The sequence below is a fragment of the Poeciliopsis prolifica genome, unplaced genomic scaffold (assembly GCF_027474105.1).
Source record: "Poeciliopsis prolifica strain line A6 unplaced genomic scaffold, Auburn_PproV2 SCAFFOLD024, whole genome shotgun sequence".
NCBI classification, from domain to species: Eukaryota; Metazoa; Chordata; class Actinopteri; order Cyprinodontiformes; family Poeciliidae; genus Poeciliopsis; species Poeciliopsis prolifica.
Genome location: NW_026562399.1, coordinates 6858507 through 6879532, shown reverse-complemented (window position 1 = coordinate 6879532; position 21026 = coordinate 6858507). Strand labels below are relative to the sequence as shown.

At 41.0% G+C, this 21026-nt stretch overlaps 1 protein-coding gene across 2 annotated transcripts in view; it reads right to left on the bottom strand.

The window, feature by feature from the left end:
• Positions 1-3546: 3546 nt before the first annotated feature.
• Positions 3547-21026, bottom strand: part of nova1 (NOVA alternative splicing regulator 1) — a 35681-nt gene continuing 18201 nt past the window's right edge. For both annotated transcript variants that reach the window (XM_055046578.1, XM_055046580.1), the window contains exons 3-4: positions 13164-13330; positions 3547-12659 (exon numbers count right to left, since the gene is read on the bottom strand). In XM_055046578.1, coding sequence (XP_054902553.1) covers positions 11640-12659; positions 13164-13330 — 1187 coding nt within the window. In that variant the 3' untranslated portion in view covers positions 3547-11639. The remainder of the gene's footprint in view (positions 12660-13163; positions 13331-21026) is intronic.

Sequence of the window (21026 nt, the reverse complement as noted above, 5' to 3'; positions counted from 1 at the left end):
AAACGTCAGCGACGTCAGAAGACTGATTACAGTTTGTGAAAGCACATGGTGCAGCTGCTCCAGATAGTTAGACACGTTGCGTTCTTCCTCAGGTGGAAAACTTTGAGCCAGTTTGAATAGGAAGGTGAGCCTGACTGTATTGTTTGACAACCGGGATCATGTATCTGACTGACTGTAAGTCATGCACTCAGGACTGGTTCCAGTGACATTTCTGCAGCCCGCAGGTCAGGCAGTCACACACAGTCACACACAGTCACACACAGTCACACACAGTCACACACAGTCACACACAGTCACACACAGTCACACACAGTCACACACAGTCACACACAGTCTATCTTTGCCTGGTGACTTTCTGTCACTGTTTGGATTGACTGTCGGTTGCTCCAGCAGCTGCCTGTACTGACTATGGGGCCACACGTGCCCTCCTGGCGTCCTCTCATGTCCGCTCCTTACAAATCGATCCAGATGTAGCGTCGCAGCAGGAAATCTTTGTGCGCGCACACACACACACCCACACACGCACCTACACACACGCACCCACACACACGCACAGTGTTATTTCAGACGCTGAATAATTCATGTCACGGTGAATGTGTTGGTTTTACTCTGAGTCATATTCAGGTCATCTAAACTTTGAAACCAATTTCAACACTTTGTGCAAAAAGTCGAAGGAAACGTTGATATAACTTCAATATCGACTGAATCATAACGACCAAGTTTCACCAGGATTTTATTGAGTCCGTTTCATCCTCATGGACTCAATAAGGATGAAACGATCCATGATTGGAGACCTAACAATGTAGGACAAGACACTTTTAAAAACAGTGTTTTTCCTACTGCTGTTTTTGAAATGAAGCGTTGATGAAGTGACATCAGCGCTTCAGTTTACTCCACTGTTTTATGCCCTGCTTTGATGTGAATTTGAATTGTTACGGATTGAGCGCCGTTGAATGTGAAAGGTTCCGGTTCTGTCAATGTTCAAGCATCAACCTCTTCAAAGATAAATACGAAGCTGAACTACGCACTCTGTAGAGGGAAGAAGTTATGATAATGTGTTTCTTCCTTCCTTCTTTCTGTGTTACTTTTACCATTATTAGTAAATTATTGTTATTTTACTATCATTTATTATTTTATTTGTTTGTTATAGTATGTTTGAGGTGCTGATGCTGAATGTCCAGTTGCCATTTACAGTTGTCATTATTATTATTATGGGTCAGTCAATTTTTCTGTCCTGTTTTGAGAGGTAACCTGTAATCATTTGTGTTTTATGTAGTGTAACTCATTTGTAAGTAAACTATGAACACAACATGTTTCTAATCACACATTTCTGATCATTACTGATCAATGTAATAGATACATTTCATTGAATTAGTGTTCAAACAGAGAAGTAGGTGCAAGCTGGTGATTTTGCTCTTGGTTATGTGTGCACTTACTCGTTCTGTTTAGTTGATAAAAACCTGATCTGAAATAAATATGTCAATGCGAAACACGCCATTTTACAGCGTGCGTTTGCATGGATGTGCATGCCTTACAGGTATAAGAAAAAGTAAGCTACCTAAAGCTAACCTAACCGTCTAAAATAGGGGAAATATAGTGAGAAATCAACTGAATGTCTGCCAGCATTGTTGTTCTCCACTGATCCTCACATTAATGTTCAATTTATTGCTACCAAATCTAGTCAGGCTAAGATTTACTGCGCCAGTATTGACTTGCAATTGCAACTATAGCCAAACTGCTGCACTGTGGAATGTTTCACCTTGATTAAGACAATAAAGGTTTATTTTTAAGTGGATAACCCATTTGTTTTACATCAACATGTGTCTTTACCCTGCAGGGTGCTGCTTGAGAGTTTGAGGAGATCTCACTCACGAGATTTATGCTCTGCAGATGTAGTTCTTGGAGTTCTTCCCGTTATCACATTGCGTCTGAGAGGATGGCATCAATGTTTTGGGGTTATATAAAGCTTTAATCTTCCAACTAGAACATTAAACTCTTAAAAAAAAAAAGTATTTGCCTCCAAGCTGACATGAATGCACAAAATGTTCACTCTTCTAAATCACGTTGATTGATACATTTTTGGAAACGTCTCAAACCTAACTGCTTTTCCAGAGCCAGCTGAAGTTCTGCCGGGTGCGTTGAGAGACTGGGCGAGCTGAGGCGTCTAATCACGACTCGGGAGGTGATCAGACGCCTCAATCACAGAACCTCCACAGCTGCAGTTCTGGCGGTGCAGCTGCCCCCTCGGCCGCCAGGACTTCCAGAGGTAAGAATAGAAAAACTATTAAAATTGTGCTAAACTTATGGGCAGCTCAGCCTCACGGTGTAGGTGGGAAGCAAAGCCCTGGCTGGTGCTGGTCCAACTAATAAAAGAGTGAAGACAGCTCAGATTACAGACGGGGTTTATGTGGGTCGCAATTAGGAGACAGCAGGAAATAATGTAGGGCAGTTTGTTGTATATGGCCGCGTACACAGCAGACAGGGTGGTCTGGGTAGCCATGACGCATCTGCCCGGAGCACACCACCACCACCACCATGGTGAAACAAACAAAAAAATTATAAAATTAAAGATCCAAAATTGAGCGTACTGAGTTTGTTTAACTTGGTCAATTAACTCTGAAGTATAAAAAAACACCAAAAAGGCTTCAAACTGCTGCCTTACTAAAAGGAAAACAATTTCCATGTTTAGGGTCGTCAGTTGTTTTCTGTTTTGTTGGCCACATTTTTACTGTTTTTGACTTGGTGGACTGATCAAGTTTATTTTAAGGGCCACATCTGTTAAGATGGCCTAGTCAAATCCAACTGTAACTGTATCCCCAGAAAGTCTGGTTTTACACATGCAAACTAGTTTTTTGATTTATGTAAAATAAATAAATAAAAGCAACTTATGTTCTTCAGAATTATGAGCCATTTTGTGTTGATTAAAAAACCCAAATAAATGCCATTAAACCTTTAGTTGCTACTAGGGTTGTCATAGTAAACAACAAATTAATTAACCGCATGATAAATTAAAACAAGCTTGAGAATTTTCATTTGCATAATTTATCATTTTTCTCTTTCCTCTTGCTCCTTCTAGCAAAAACCAGATTTGTAACAAAGCCTTTGGTCTGGTGCATTCACCTCAACTCGCCCTTATTAGTTTTGTTCACAGAAACTGCGTAATTCATTGTGTCGGTTCAGTTTTTTTGTTCATTTATTTTGGATATTTGAAATGTTCCAGTGTTAGATGCTTATTTTTTAATTATCACCACTATGTTACTCGATAAAGGTCTGGAAACAATAGTATCGTTTATTGCGATAACTTCCAGGACAATTTATCGTCCAGCAAAATTGGCAAAGGTGAGATGGTGCAAAAACTGTGACATGCATGTGCATCCTTTCTCCAAGGCACTGTGTAAAAACCAGGTATAAAATAAATGTTTGCCATTTAGATTTTTGCCCTCTCCTTTCATTTTGTCATGTCGGCAGCGCTGGCGTCAGAGCGGCGTTGCATAAAACGTGTTGGTCGCTCTGACTGGTGGAGGAAAAAAGGAAGCAGAAGACAAGTGATGTTAAAATGAACATTTATAATGACTCTTTGTTGCCGTCGCAAAAATAATCTTTAAAAAACAATTCAATTATTAACACTGAAATGCTGACTTCACTGGTAGTCCACGAGTCATAGAACACAACTCACTGAATTTCTTTTACAAACACAGTACTACAGTTACATTAAATAGTCATTACCGTTAAATCTATTATGAGTGATGCTCAAAGAAACAAACAGAAACAATGACGAGTAATTAATCCTCTCATTCCCTCACCGTAGTAGCTGTTGTCTTTTTATAGAAAATATCCCGCTTCTGAGATGTTTCTGACCGAAGCAGAAAACAGACTGGCAGCATAACAATAATGGTATGTGAGCTCCAACATTGCACAAATAGGGTGATGTTTTTTTTTTCTTTTTCTTTTTATAGGGGAGAGGAACCGGGACGGGATCGTCCCCGCAGATCCAACAGTTACGACGGCTGGCTGCCTTTTGGCTCAGTGTGGAATTATTTGGCACTCTTATTGACAAAAAGCTTTCTCGTTGTTTGTTTGTTTTAAAATGGCACAGGAAGGCATTTTCTTTCCAAATCACGTTCAACAGACTCGTATAAATGCTCTCAGAGAAAGCCCTTTAGGTAGTCTTACACTGCGGACTTTCACATATTCTCCTCGTTTGTCACAACAGAACAAAGACGGAACCGTTCTCGCTTGTGGTATCGGAAGAGAAATGTACCCAATGAAGGAAACATCACTCTGCTCAAGCCGGAAATATTTGATCTTATGCTGTCAGCCCATTTTTGTCTGAGATGGAGCGAACGGAGGTTAAACGTCAAAAGCAAATCCCGAAACCTAAAGACATGAGAACTTTTGCAAAGTACAAATGTGCTTCCCTTACGTTGACACATAAGCAAGCGTTCAGTCAAAGGAAAATAAAAAAACAGAACAGAACAGTCTTCCAGAGTTTGAGAGTTCAATCTCCAACACACACATGAGTTCTGAGGATGTAGAAGGTCAACAAAGTCCATGGGAGGTTCTGAGGGTCAAACACAGAAATGGCCTCATGTCTGGTTGGCAAAGAATCCTTTATTTTATTTATTTTTTTCCCCCAGAAAAGCCTTAACCCGTTTAAAGGGTGGACACAGTTGCAGGTTCTCGTAGTAATGAAACAAGTCGTGGTATCGTGCAGACCGAGAGAGAGAGACTCAGGTAGAATTGGTTCAAAGAGAGGAGTGAGCAGCCGTAGCCAGTTTTGTAGCGTTTCAAGATCAGTCCTAGCCTCCTTGTGAAGGGGGATGAATGTCCAGGACACGTTTGGAGTGAAAATCAAAACCGCCAAAAAATAAAAGATAAAAATAATCACCTTTGGAATGACGCTGCCAATTGGTCTGGCGCTCGGATGCTTAACACGCAACGATGAAACGGATAAATCACTGATGAGAGCAGGCCTTAACCAATCACAGCTTTTCCTTTGTGGTTTTCCTCCGATTGGGGAGGCAAGAGTCGCTCTTCGTGTTGCTGGTGCCAAAGATGTCTCTCAGATCTGATTGTGACATCAGCTAAGATGCTTTACCCTTCACTTCGAATCTTTTGGCAAAACAACAACAAAAAAATCAACAACAACCCTAAAACAAAATTTAAGAAAAAAATCCTGATTTGAGATTTAAAACCAAAAGTGGACACGAGTGTACAAATCAGTCCTCCGGGAATGTGGCAGAGAAGCCTTAGAGAGAGGAAACAGGTGCTACTTTTCTATTTTGTCTGAGATTCCAGCCCTTCCCGTCATTCTCGAGACCCAACACGGAAAAAGAAAGAAAGAAAGAAATAAAAAAAGTTGAAATCAGAACAAAGGATGAGAACAACATGGTTGTGGAAAGCCAACACGGTTTGCCTCATTTCCCGCCCGCCCCTTCAATAAAGTGCATTTATGCAACACCAAACAAACTGGAAAATGTTGACAGCGAATCGGAAGTTGTGTTCGCATATCTGGTTCATGACTGCGGCCGTCTGGGGCCTACCTGACTGGAGCTGTTTAAACGCATTAACTTTACATGTAGCTGACATTCCTGCCGTGAATTTACATTAAAGACAGTTAGACATTCAACAAAACCCAAAAAAAACCCCAAACATAGATAGAGATTTTTTTCTTTACAAAAATAAATCAAAAGGAAACAAGAAATGAGTACATTCATTAGATTAGATCTGGGCTTTCAAGCTGTGATAAAATAAAATAAAATGAAAAAACAAAACAAAAAAAACAAAGAAAGTGGATCCTGAAAACACAAAGAGCCAATGCACTGAGTAACATTTTCACGTTTGCTTGTTTCACATTTGTAATCCTCCTCTGGATCTAAGAAAGAAAGACAGAAAAAAAATTACAAAAAAACAAAAATCTTCTCGGTGACGTTAGAGAGATGAATTCGACCCATGAGAAATCCGATCTCAGATGCGTGTTCGTGTTTGGTTTTTTTTTCTTTTTTTTTTGTTCTTTTCGGGCCAACATGACGATAATGAGCTCCCTCCCAACTCACAATGTAAAGATCAACAGTTTTAACATGAGGTGAGTTCAACTCAAAGAGATATACATTTTGACTGCATGCAGCGTTTATGTCTCTGAATGTTTGCGAGACTCCTCGCAAGATTTTTAGACTTTTTTTTTTTCCCCATTTTTTTTTTCCTCCGTAATTTTTACTTTGATACCATGCAATAGAAGACGTGCAAAAAGATAACACCGAACTCCACAAACACATCGTTTTGATTGTTAATGGCTATGTTATGGATGCTTATAACATGTTATGCTTAGTCCATGCTGGCCTATAGAGACATTTGTGAGAAAACAGCGGTACTTAAGCCACAGGTCAAACAAACACACAAGGGATGCATGGAGTGTAAAACAACATGGATCCATAAAAATCACAATCTTTAACTCTTACTCTATGTACCTATGGGATAAAACAATGCACAAAAAAGTTCTTTGTCCTTTGTTTTCTTAAGTAATGTGTTTGATTATCTTTTCTTAACTTAAAAGGTAATTGGCACTTGATCAGCACTTCTAAACAAGTTATTGATATCTAACATTTGATCGCACATCTACAAATTCAGAAGCTGCGGAGGTCTAGTTTGGCACAGGTCATACTATGGAGTCTATTATTTATTACTTCTACTATCTTACCAATACTGTATAGCGCTCGATACACCTCGGCTTAATGCTCCACCCCGTTGGAGCGCGTCTCTAATCAACAGACCAGACATCTTTTCCACTAAAATATTTTTTGTATAGTTTACTTATCAAATAGCAGCATTTTCATAACTTACAAAAAGAAGTACATGTAAACCTATTCATTCAAAATCTTAGTAATTTCAAAGGTTCATACAACAGACATAAAACACAAAACAGGACAACATGCTACTATATTGCTTCCAATATTCTTAACATTTTTCTTACTGTCAAACTAAATCATCAGTGACAGAAATATGGACACCACCGCTCGATGATGAGGCATCATAATGCACAAACAAACTGCGAAGCTAATCTTAGTCAGGCTTAGTTGGCACTCTCATCATCCACACAAATATAACATAGTTTCACATTGTACTGACAACGCTGGACTGCATTTGGACTACAAACTAGAATAGCTACAATAAAGTACATATAGATCATATGACGTGACATATTGTATTCCACAGAAATGAGCTCTAGTCATTTTTCAGATAACAGGATATGCATAAAGGATGTCACTGTTTCGGCTTGAGGTCACAAACAAGTTCCCACGTTGCTCTCTCTCATGTGTCTTATGCATTCTGTCCGAAATATTTTGTTTAGAGCTCGAGGTCGGCCATCGGGTTAAAATTCGTTCTGCCAAGATTTGCCTTTTAGTTTTAAAAAAATAATAACAACAATGAAAAACAACAAACAAAATTTTTTTTCCTTCCTTTTAAAAGGCCAAACCTATCCCCCAAATCTTCCTTCATTCTTCCCGCTGAGGAAAAATTTGACACTTTTGAGCTAACGTTTGCTGGTTGGTCTCGGTGGGTGTCACAGTTTTGGAGGCAGGTGTTTTCTGTGCATTTTTAGCCTTGTGAACTCTGCGGCCCGGGAAAACATTTTCGTACCCCTACGACTCGTAGTGCATAACTCCCACCCACACACACATCGCCCATGAGACGACAAGACAAGAGGAAGGAGAAAGAGGGGGAGAACACGGCGTAGGAGGGAAGGAGGACAGACGGAGGAGCTTGGGGACGCAGGAGGAGTCTCAGAACGCAGACAGAGGACATGCAGGGGAACAAAAACATCGGGAGGAAGAGGAACGTTAATGGGAGGGAGAGGAAACAGATTTTGGCACAATGTATGGATCAGGGAGTTCTGAAGGAGAAGCTCTCTGGAGTCCAACAGTCCAGTTGCATTGATAAAACACCCCCTTGTTTTGTGCTTTTATCTTATTATATGCTAAAATCTTGGGCAGTAAAAGGTTCTCTTATGCAATGATTTCACAGGTGGCCAGATTGTAGTTATGGATGACTGTGAGGCCTTCCAAGCACAGAGTGAAAGGAAGAGACTGGAGCTGGGAAGAAAGGCCCACTGCTTGTATTGCCACACAGAATGTTGACACACAAAGAGTTGCTTGAAAGTAGTTTGAAATCTGCTTACTTCTCTCTCTTTTTTTCTTTTTTTTTTTGACACACAATTCGTCAAAAACAAAACGATTCTCCTGAAAACTGGGAGCGTCTGAATGTCTTTCACACAACTCAGCACCAACCCTCACAGCTTTGCATTAAGGAAGCTGGTCATAGAGCTTGGGTTGATGGTGACTATATTGAAAATGTCCCATAGAGCAACAGGGAGGTGGACGTACGAGGACCGGGGACGTTCTGTTTGGGTCAGTAGATGGGTAAATTTCGTAAAGGGAAAAAGTCAAAAGACGCAGATGTAATAAATACATGTGTGGAGAAATCCTCTCTGTTGGTACAGTCAGGCAGAGCCGGCCCAAGACCGTATGGGGCCCCGAGCAGAATTGCATTTGGGGCCCAATTCCAGTTAAGCCCATCCACCAAGGCACCAATAACACCTCTTGAAACTGCCCAAGCTTGATTGTTTTCTTGTTCATTCTTTAGTAATAAGACAACAATTACTTCTTAATCACAGAGTGTGTTTCACTCGACCTTCAAATTATTTACTTTATTCACATCTTTATTTGTCTGTTAGGCACCAGCGTAGACAAAAGCAGGACAAAGAAAGAAATAGACAAAAAAAAAAAACTGGCATCAAGACCATTGACTAGAACTCAATCATATTAATTCTGATTAATTAAATGTAGATAAAATTGTGGGTGAAAAACAATGACAATGCATTAATTGCAGATTTAAACGTTCTCTTAAGTTTTTGGCACATTGGTAACACTGTTGCACACCCTCCAGCCAGTAGGAGGCAGTAATGCACCTTAAGTCTAAAGTCAATGAACAGGACATGTTGTGTGAGCTTGGTGAACAGTGATGGAGGACTTGGCTTGGTTTGTTGGGTGAAAATGTTTTTTTTTTTTTGTTTTTTTTTTGCAACAGCACAAGGCAGCTGAAATAAAATCATGGTTGTGTGCAACCTGCCGCCTCCACCTCGACTTCAGAGCCAAATAAAGCAACTCTATATCTAAGCTGGTCATGTAGAAATCTACTCACTGATTCAGTCATAAGTCAAAATTAATTAGAACTGACAAACTTGCCAAGTGATTAAAAAAATAGATGAATCAATATTAATTAGAAAACATCCAATGAATTTGAATAATTGGATTCCACAACTACTGTTAGAATCAGTCAAACATTTCTCTCTGCATGACTTAAATTACTACATTTGTCAGATCTTAAAAATAGAATTATTTTTAAAGACATTTAATTTTTAAAGAATTTAAAACTCGTTTAGAAATTGCTACTTAAAAACAAAATCTTCTGAGCGACGTTAAAGATAAACTTATGCTTTCGAAACACTGATACATATTTGACGCTTTGAGAAGTCAAGTGCTCTCTGGGGCCCCCTGCTGGCCTTGGAGCTCTATGTAGATTACTTATGCTATGCCCTTGGATAAAAGGTTGTCAAAGAAACTTGAGATGGAAGTTATATGCTAACGTTTTTTTTTAAAAGTTGACATGTCCTTGATATGCTAACCTAATAAAGACAACCGTAAAAGATGGTCGTGTTTGGAGCGTTGGGCCGGCTCTGCAGATTGGTTTTGATCTTGTGACATAAATGTGCATATAAAGATGTATTCACACCCCTAGCAGGACAGACACACTTTACATTGTGGTCTAAATGCCTCACAGTGCAGTCTTTAGAGAGCCAGCAGACTCGGGATGAACGCTATGGATAGCAGCACACAGGGGGACGCAAGGTAATCTTGGAGTGCTTCAGACATTTGGCCTGCCACTGTCAAGACAAACAAGCGGCAAAAAATAAATAAATAAAAACAACCATCCAAAAACATGTCCTGTTTTATTATGTGCTCCAATCGAGCATTAACGTACGTTGGGAACAATAATATTCTGCTTAACTGAACTGCAGAAATTTCTTGTTTGTCATCATGTCAATTAGGAAGCATTTCTCACAGAAAAGTGACTCCAAAATACGTTTTCTGATCCACGTTGGACTATTTGGTACCCTTACAGAAAAGGCAATAGCTTCTTTGTTCACAGATATAGGTTCTTACAGCTCTTCTTATCAAAAATGCTTTGTAGTGCTTTTGTTCTCTTCGCGAACTGCCCCTGCTTTGAGGAAGTCTTGAGTCTTAAGATAATTCTTGGGTGTCACAAATGTCTGGCTAAGGCAAAAAAGTATGTCTGGTGTTATCTACTGCAGGATGTTCGGCTTGGATTATAAAACAACGGACTCATATTAGAACTGCATTTATTCACAGAATTCTGAAATCAATCAATTGTCATTAGGTAAGAAGCCGGGTCAGATCCAGTGGGCTACCAATGGCTGGATGACACGTCAGCTACTTCAAATCAAGTAAAAACTCAAGTCATGGAAACGTTTGAATTCCACGGTACAGGAGGTACAAATCTAAGCCTATAGCACCAAGAAAGGGTTTGTCAACAACATATTTCTTTGTGTTTGTAGCAGTGGCTGAATATGAAATGATGTTCTAGTGTTTGTGCGTTTGTGGGAGCGTTCTCTATGTGTGTCTGTGTTAAAATATAGATATACATTCCTGTGTGTCTCCTCTGTCCTCTCACATTGATTCTTCAACCCCTGAACTACACCTGCAAGACGGCAAGCGCACAGTTCAGCCTGGGTTTGAGTTATACATTTCTTTCACTGCAACACAATGTTTGATCCCTGGAAAGAAAAAAAAAATAGCAACAGGCTAAAATTGTTTTTACATTCAGATCAACCTGCGTTCACAGGTTTAAATAATCTACTTGTGTTTGAATGAGACTATGTCAATAAGTTAAAGGATGAAAATATAAGTTACCCAAATTTTGTCATTTCAATTATGAAATGAGCTAGAATTCGACACACGTCAACATAGATGCGCTTTTGTTTGCCTGTAAAGAAATTATACTTGGATTGCTGCCCTAAATAGCTGAGATGAGCTCAGGTGCTTGTCATAAAACCTCTCCCCTGTTAACAATGCCTTCTGCATTGAACACAAAGAGCAAGGTTTATAAAACAGCTCGATTAGCTGGCCGGATCTTCATCTGATACACTCAGCTCACCCGGAGCTGAAGTCTCAAACCGACTTAAATCCAACAAAAACAACAACAACAAAAAAAGACCAAAATGAAAACAGTAATGAGGTTTTAGAGGAGGGTGAGACTCCGCAGCCTCACTCCTGAATCTGCAACTTGGCAGTGGACCAGTTCAGCTTACTCTGATCACCATTGTCAAAAGGACTTGACACAAACTTTTAAAAAACATCAGGACTTCTGTCCTAAAAACACACTCACAAATCACACACACTTATCTTGGTTGTCTCCCCCGCCTCCTCCTTTGTAATTCTCTCGTTTGATACTGAAATATTGAACATATATTTGGACATTTCTTTTTTTCTATTCTTCTTGACTCTCTTAATTTCTTTCTATCTCCGTCTTCATCCTTTCCCTCTTCTGTCTTCATTTTCGTTTTAGCCCACCTTCTGTGGGTTGGTAGCGCGCACGCCCTGCTCGTACGTGATCCGCTGGCTGATCAGATACTGCGCTGCTTGTGTAGCGGCCGGCGACCCTGTTATTGTAACTTTACGGTTCCGAGTACCTGGAATGAACTCTCCTTTTTTGGAGATCTGGATGCGGGCTCCTGTCAGCTCCTGGTACTCTACCAGTGTTTTCCCTCCTTTCCCCAAAATGGCACCCACCAGATTCTCGGGCACAGCAATTTCAACCACGTCCTTGGCTCCGTCTGCCAACTTTTCTGTTGCCAACAGGGAGGAAGCCATCAATGGGGATGAAGCATTTAGGTAACCGTTGGAAGCTCCAGTAGCAGCTGCTAGTGAGCCCAGGGAGAACCCACCGAGGCCTGTAGCGGGGTGGCCGGCACTGCTGGAGGCATCATTAGCGTAGGAGGCCAATAGGTTAGCTGCAGCAGCAGCAGCTGGGTTGGCACTCGCTGCCACTGCAGCGAGGACTCCAGAGGCAGCTGCGGGGTTGAGACCCAGACCCAGGGTGTTAGTGTTGTAGCCGTAGCTGGCCAGTGTATTCAGGGCTGAGGTGATGGCCAGCAGATCGTTGCCAGAGAAACTGGACATGGCGGCAGGGAAGGCACCCATTCCTGTCAATCCGGCCTGTCCCAGAAGGCTGGAGGCAGTGGCTGCTGCTGCGGCTGCGTTGGGCAGCACCTCGGCTGTGTTGGCGTAAGGGGAGCCGGTGGGGTTGGAGTTGGCCACTGGGCCCGAGACGTTGGAGTAGCTGATATTCAGGCAACTGCTGCTCTGAGGGTCCTCCTGGATTTTCTGTACAATGATTTCCACAGCCTTACGGTTCTGTTCTGGTTCTCCGCTGATGGTCACCACCCGCTCCTGCAAGTTGATGCCCTCCGGCTTCTGAGAGAGCTGCACCCAAGCTCCCGACTGCTCCATCACTGCTTTCACTGTGGCACCACCCTTACCAATGATCAGCCCAGCGGTACTATTGGGTACAATCAATTTGGCCTGCAGAGAAATAGAAAGATTGTGGTAGCAAAAGCAGACAATATGAGGAAGATTCCACAGCATTAATGGTAAACAGATAAGAGGAGTTTCTCTAACTGAGTCAGAGTACTACACCAGCCCTCACTCTACTCAGCAGTTTGTTAATCCCTGGGGTTTGGGCTGCAGCTGCCACACTGCCACATGGTTCTGTCTAGCTATGGAAGACTGCAGGTAAAAATAACCCCATACGCTCACATTTTCCTGACCCTACCACACTGTAGGTCACAGACCACAGAACAAGTAGGATAGGTAACAACCAAAGTGTTCAGGAGCCGCTTCGCACTTTAATGCTCCTACTTGTTAAAGAGACATTAAGCATTGAAACCCTGGACAGAGCTGCTCTAAAAACTTCATTTGTGCTCCTCAACTAAACTATAGACAACTAAAGCATCGGAGATACCAGATTATGTTCACAACTGTTGGTTTCTTTTCAAGAATCTAGTTGCTAACTCAACAGACTCTTACCTGTTTGACGCGGTCAGGGTTAACCGTCGTCTGTGGTTGCAATATGCTGACAGGTTCTGGTTTCTGGGCACTCTGGGGCATCTCACGGACTTTCTCCGCAATGAAGTTGTGGACACTATTGAGGGCTTCGACAGTACCCTGTATCAGACAGACTCTTTCAGTTGTTCCTGTGATAAAAGAGGCAGAAGAGGACAAACATGATCAATGGGCAACAATTACAGTCCTCTGAGTGGACATTTGGCAAGCAGATTTGAGGGATTGGCTTGTGGCTAAACTAAGATCTACATTTATAATGAGAAGTCTTGGACACAATGAATGGTCCTCTACTTTAAACAGAGCTATTCTTCACTCTCTCCATTTACACAATCAACTGAGAAACAGCTGAAAGAGTGAACACTGCTTAGTTAGCGAGCCACGGGGGGGAGAAGGATTCCTCTTCGGTGATGTAACACTTACAGTGCTGTAATCCTGTCCTTGCCTTGCAGCGTTAATAGACTAAACACACATTTGTTCTTCCTCCAGGCTTCTTTCTACACCCACACTGACGACCCAACTGGCATTCTGTTGCCATGGTAAAGGGCCCAAGCCGTGGAAACAGGTGATGCAACACCGAGTCTTTTATACCGGCTTGCACGATTTTTACAACACTCTCCTTTTTATGTATCCATCTTGCTCTTGGCAACATTTGCCTGTCCTTTGGAAGAATGGAGGACGTCTACAGATTTTTTTTTTTGTGTGTGTGTGTGTGTGTGTGTGTGTGTGTGTGTGTGTGTGTGTGTGTGTGTGTGTGTGTGTGTCAGCTTGACATATATCTGTGTGCAACCCGAGAGAAATGTTTGGATTCCTACTCTGATTGAGTAAAATCTGTAGAAAGACCACCTGACGAGATAATATTTAACAGGTTTGCTGTACAAGTCTGTATTTATCGTCTATAGATTTACATGCACTCAGGACAGCCTAAAACAAATAGAGAGAAAATGCATTTGTCAGATGTAATTTGTGTTATGCTACAGAAATGTTGAATAATGGATGTGGACAGACTGTTGATCGGTTTAAGGATCACAAGAACTGAGAAGAAATTCTCTGTTCAAAATTGGAAACAGCACAAGGCGTATTTGAGTTTATTTCCTCGTTCTGTTCTAGATGACAAGAAGAACATTATATTTCTTAAAATAATCCTTCCTGTCGGATCTGTGGAGAGCCTTTTCTATTTCTTTCTCTCACATACTGAAAGTAGACTTGATTTTCAATACGCCGGCTCACTGGGAGCTTAGGACTCCTTACCAAAGAAACATTTATCACAGAGGAAATGAATAGCCAATTTACACACAACATCCTCAGCAACACCAATGAATATGCTGCGTACAATAATTATCTGGCAAACGTTTACCTTGGAGAACTCAATATGCATGGCTGAACACATGTAAGAGTCACAATGCAATGGCTTGTGGAAGTTTTAAAACTTTTCTAACTTCTTGTGGCAGAGCTGCAGTGATAATGTTGGCTGTCATATAAGCAGAAAATGGAGATCTGTTTTCCGTCGTGTTAGCAAGAATAGACACATACTGCATAAAAACTGTCTATCAGACTGGACTTTTTCTGTTTTAGCTTTGTAAGGGTCTCCTTACAAAAGTCTGTTTCTAAAGGCTTGAATGTTGAGAGAGAGGATGACATAAAAGACAACATATATTTCCTTAGCTTTTGGAAGAATTTGGATAAAATATTTTGGATTTCACTCCATAAGCTTTTCACAACAGTTTGCTCGAATATTGGCCCATTTTTCCTCCAGTCAGAACTTGTGCAATTAGTCAAGTTTATAGGTTACCTTCCTGACACACACATCTTTTCAACTCTTCTCCACAATTTTTTAGCGGGATTGAGATCAGGACTTTTGCACAACCACCCCTAAACATCGACTTCGATGTCTTTGAAACTAATTTACTGCTTTGCTTAAGGTCGTTGGATATTTGGAAGACTCACATATGCGCAAGCTTGACTTGATGTCTCAAGATGGTGTTTCATTACTTCCATCCATGATGTCCTTTCATCATGGAGTCATGGGTTTTATGAAGTACACAGTGCTTTTTGAAGTAAAATACACGCAACATGACGATGTCATCCTCGTACTTCATATTATTCTTAGGTTTGCTTGGTCTTTATGGTCAAACACTTCAAAACTTTGTTCTTACATGCATTTGCAAATTGTAATCTGATGTTTCACGTAACTTTAAAAGCAACATCTCCCTGCCACCACATATCAATGCAGCACTCATAATGACTCTCAACCAGCATCTTCATAAGGTATTTTGCATTTGTTTTGAGGTTGATATTCACATATTGCACTAAAACATACTTATACCTGGGACAGAGAACCCCTCTCCTTCCTGAACAGTTTGACATTCCCATGATCTTTCCACTCTACTTCTTAATAATACTGGTGGATATGGCACCTTCAGGCAAGTAAATATCTGGATATAACTGTCGTGTTGCTCACTGCTGTTTTATTTAAGTGTAGAGTTTCAGATAAGCGCAGCTTCTATATCCAGAAGCAAACACAAGCGGGTTAAAATAAATCCAGAATACTTACTGACTGCCACGATATTTTTTTCGGTTTGTGTTCTAGCGTTCTTTTGGAGCTTTATGAAACAAGCAGGCTTGCACACTTTTACATATCTCTGCCTTTCTGTCACTACAGTCAAAAATTGGAGATTTTCATGTTCATCCTCTAAATTCCTACACAGGAATCTCTTTAAATCTGGCCTTTTCTTTAACATTAACCTGTTAAACATGGTAAGAGATCTAGGTTTTAAAGTGCTAAAGGAAAGTGTGGATGTTATTTTTGGAAAAAGGAATGGAGTTCGATCTATTGTCGATACGCGCCTGTCCTTGCAGGGTTGAGCAGGATGTGTCTGTTCTCACTGGTGGTTGGGTGAGAGGTACACCCTTGAAAGGTGACCAGTACATCACAAAGAAAGACACACAGGACTATGCTTGTACTGTCATATCTAAGGGCAGTTTACACAGACCAATTAACCTGGGATGTTTCTGGACAAAGCCAGAGTACTAGAAAAGAACTCACGAAAGCACATTGAGAACACGCAAACTCCATGCAGAAAGACCCCGGGCTAGGATTTGAACCCAGGACCTACTTACTGAAAGGCACCAGTGCTAATAACTGTTCCACTATGGAGGCTGTTTATTTTAAAGGAATTATGCAGAAAATGGTATATTCTTGTTTAAGAATCACTTTCACAGCCTCCATTGTTGTAGGTAAAAACAAAATGCATAAAGACGGCCTCTCTCCATGCTGCCTTTGATGCAGAAGTATATGAATTGGGTCATCTTCAACTAAGCAGAATGCACTTAGAAGATGCATAGCCCTGAGTAATCTTGCTTATTGCTTTTTTTTTTCTCTCGGTTTTCCAACACTAAATGCTGAGTGAGGAAGTTGCTATGCTTGGAACAGTAATTTTGAGTTACACATCTACGCAACCCAAAGGCTTTCAAAAGACTGACATTACATCTCACCGGACAGCAAAGGTGTTTAAATGCTGAAGCAGAGACCTCTTGCTGTTGATGAGACACACAAAGAGGAGATGAAACTCTCTGGATCTCACAATAATCTCTGTCCGTTTTTTCACTTCCTGAAATGTTTGCATCAGCTTTTGCCTTGCTTTTGTCTGCAAGAGTGAGGAGTTTTGTGGTGATAGGTGTGCACATTGAGTCCCGCTCAGAGTTTGCTCGTCCTACTGCTGTCATGAGGGGAGGAAAAAAAATGTGTCAGGGCCCCGGAGAGCACACATCTCTGGCTCCAGCTTTCCCCACAAGACCAAAGCCTCTCACGTTCTCCATCTTGATAACAAAGTGCAAAAGTTCCAGCACTTCTCAGGCAGCTGGCAGATGGTTTCCGAGATGAAAATCTAGCACAGAATGAGCTTGGTTTGATTTATTAGGACTGTTCACAGTGCCACACGTAGAACAGCCCCATAATTACTGTCAACACATCAGCAGCTTTCCGATGATATTATCCACGCTACAAACTGAGCTGAAACATTTTTATTGCAAATGTCAAAGCTGAATATATTTATCATGTCACATTGTTGCCACATGGGATGTCTGTAAAATGTAAGCAGTCACTTCAAAACGTGAAACCTTATTGTAATCTTCCATTTTCACCAAGCTAACCAGAAACAGTTGTGGATTACATCACATCCCAGCCAGAGGTTTGCACAATCCGTGTGACCTTGTATGAAAATCAAGCACATCACATCATGCTTGTCGTGAACATTTGCAGTCATGTGGTCTAGTGAGATAGGTCTCTAAAGCACAGATGGATTTGCTCTATGTCAAATGTTTTCCTCCATAAATGGTAAGGAAATTGTCCAGGTTCCACTTTGGTGGACTTTGACCCTCCAAGACAGATAATGATGTCTGGTCAAGAAGTGCACCAGCCTGGTAAAAACCAGCCTCCTGTTGTACGCTTTGCTTCTTACAGGCACAACAAACTTCAGAAAACGGCATCACATCACAGAGGTGTAAGATTACAAACATAAAGCCACAGACATCATTAAAAAAAATATTTAAGATAACTTTATTAGTGATTAGGGCTATTAGGGCTGCTAGCATCACTAGTCGCAGCAGACTCTCCTCGCTAGGTCTTGAATTTGACCTTTTAAAACCTTTTTGTCTTATAAACAAACTGATATTTCCAGATCCTGCATATTCCATGATAGACAGAGGAAAGCACAAAAGTAAAAACTACTTCTGCTTGTCTGCTGAGGCTCTCTCCAAACTGGGCTGAGAACCAACCCTGAATTAACTGCACAAACATTTAACGATGCGATTAACTGACCTGGAGGTCTGCGCAGGTCGTTTGTATTTTTACAGGTAGCGAATGAAACAAGTGAATCCTAATCCTCTATCTTAGTATCGTCTGTATGCCTGTATAGTTGATGTTGCAATCATGGCTCTTGTCACTGTGCGAAACCTTCTGCCTTGTATTTGTTTGGTCTAAGCATAAAGCAATTAAAACATCTCCACAGTAAGCCATGCAGTGCAGCAAACTGTTCATTAAGTTATGTAAACTCTCTTAAATGAATCTGTCCTATCTACCGACGCTTGTCAGTAGCTGCTCTTTCAGACTGCTACAACAGGCAGTCAGACTTTGACGGCTTCCCATCCCTTTGCCATTTTATACCTTTGCAGTTTTGGTCATTTTGTACCTGACTTTTTCAGGTTCAGAAGAGAGCTGTCTTCCACATGATATCAAGATATCAATTCATTCCAGTTTTTGGAGAGTGCGTTGAATTTGCAAAAGATTAGTGAGCCCGGAGGAGATCCGGAGGAGATACTGCAAAGGCTGAACATCTTAGAGCAGAGCTGCTTTCTTTTATGGCGTGAAACATGGAGGGAGTTCTGTCAGTCTTCTGGAAAACTCAGAGTTAAGGTAGGAATGTAGATTCCCTTGGGAATAGACACAGAGACTGACCTCAGTGACAGCAGAAGATACCCACCGTGCTAATTGCTTATACACCATGCTAACATTTCAAAACTTCAAATCATAATGTCATTGTTTTAAGTGAATTAAACGCAATTTAACAGTGACTCCTCCCCCCCACACGCAGTGCAACATCATCTCTGCTCCTTGCATAAATAATCAGTGACCTCTTGTGACAGGAGGGCTACAATAAAAGCATGTTGATTGCTGTTAATTGGTTTCCCAGAACAAACAGAAATGAGTTAAATAGACACCAGCAGGTCAAAATTTGACAAAAACAGGGATCAGAAATTGGCCACAGATCTCTGCAAATATGCAACTGCTTTAGTTTTTGCCTGAACTAGTTCTGAATGCTGTGTGAGTTCATGTTTCTCACTTGGAGCACAGAACAAGAAATAAGGTATATTCAGTGAGTGTGACTGAAATTCTCTCCCAACACCAAACTGGAATTCAACCTGATGATTTCAGTCTAACATGAGAAGCAAGAAGGTCCTCAGTACAATACAGCTGCAGGTTTTATAAAACACAGATTTAATAATTATCTGTGTCGCTCTTACTTTTATTTCTTGCAAAACTATTTAGTGATCTAAGAAGAAGACCCTCACAAGGCCGGAGCGTCTTTTATCAGCCTCCTCATGGTGGTGCTCACCGAGGTCTCAAGAGAATCAGTGATCTGGTACGTAATTTTGTGCAGGTAGGGCTGCACAAAATCACGTACCAGATCACGGTAAATATATTTATCGGTAAATATATTGGCCTTGCTTTGGTTTTTCCAAAACAAGGCCAAGGGTTTGTGTTGCTAACAGCTGGCTCACTGATTACAAATGCTAGCAAATCCCACAGGCTTCCTGACATGGTTAAATGGAGTCACTCTGTGACCTGGGTTCCAACTTCTTCTGCAAAGCAAACATAGTAAAAACCAGGTAAATAAGGCTGTATTATTTACTAAACAATCACTTCCCCACATCTTTTCTTCTGCCTTCAGCAGAGCAGCTAATCGTAAACGAGCCTTTCTGAAAGTCTTATTGGGAAACAGGACTAAAGCAGCAATAGTCAAGATGTTCGAACTTCAGATTTAAGTTAATGTCCATTCCAGGTCTTTTCAGAAATGTTCTAACATCTTCAGGTCGCAGCTGAATAATTTCCCAGGGGGATTACAGCTGCCTCTACTTAAGCCTGTGGCAATCATATCATTTTTAGTAGACAATTAATTCTCGTGCAAATTATTGCAATTAAAGATTCAATTATCTTTCTTGGAAGTCACTGTTATAGTAAAAGCCAACTAATAATTTATTGATTTACCTCACACTTATGGCAAATAGCTGCATCATTAAAAAAAAATATATTTCACGCATTTGAGGCTTTGTGTGTGGGGGAGTGCTACAAGATGGCATCATTGAAAAGGCAAAATATAGAAGTAGTCAATTTATGGTTATTTAACCTGCCTGTTGCTATGCAAACACATGAGTTAGTATGTGATATTAATATTCTGCCCATTATTGTTTCAGAAACATTGGTGTTGTGTTGCTCTAATCACCTTTACAAATATCAAGGCCTAAAGAAATCCCAGCAGTTGTTGCCGTGCCGAGTACAACATCAGGCTCGTACGCCAGGTCAGCAGACAATCAATAGTAACAAGATGTTAGTGTATATCAGATCAACAATAGAACGAAGCAACAACATGACTGTTTCAGATCAAAGTTGAGCCGTGATTCACCAGAGAGGCCCAGACAAATGTGGGGAAGTAAAAGCTTGAGTTTCAATCCCACCCATGACGTCATCTTAGAAGGGATACTGCACTGAAATCACCATCGAGACACAAAGCGTTTGGAAAAACCCCTGTATCTGCGCTTGCTGACATTTCCGTTTACTCTGTTTTCTTTCACAGAACTTCACTGTTTAATTGAGTGTTTTTTTATGACATTCCAACAGAGTGTGCATGTATTTGGCTGGTAGCAAGCTGCAGAAAGCAAAAGGCCGAAGTTTTGTTTCTAAGTTCAAGTCCAAACAGAAAACTCCCACAGTCGCCCTTTTTGCAGCTACTTAAATATGCGGATGTGTGCTAGTAGGTGTGTGTAGGCGCCTGCATGAGCAAAACGCAAAGTGCAAGTGGGTGAATGCGTAGTGTGTCATGTTTATCATATCTCTAGCAACTCCACAATGCACCAGAGAACATGGGCTCAAGCCAGAGAATGAGAAGAAATCAAAATCAGCAGCTAGCTGCAGAGTGAAACCATCCAGAAAACAAAAAAGAAATAGATAAAAATGAAGCATGACATCATCGCACTTGGCCCAAACTCTCCTAACTACCAGGAACCAAATCTAAGCACAACAACAATCGGCAAGGAGGAAAGAGGAAACTTGGC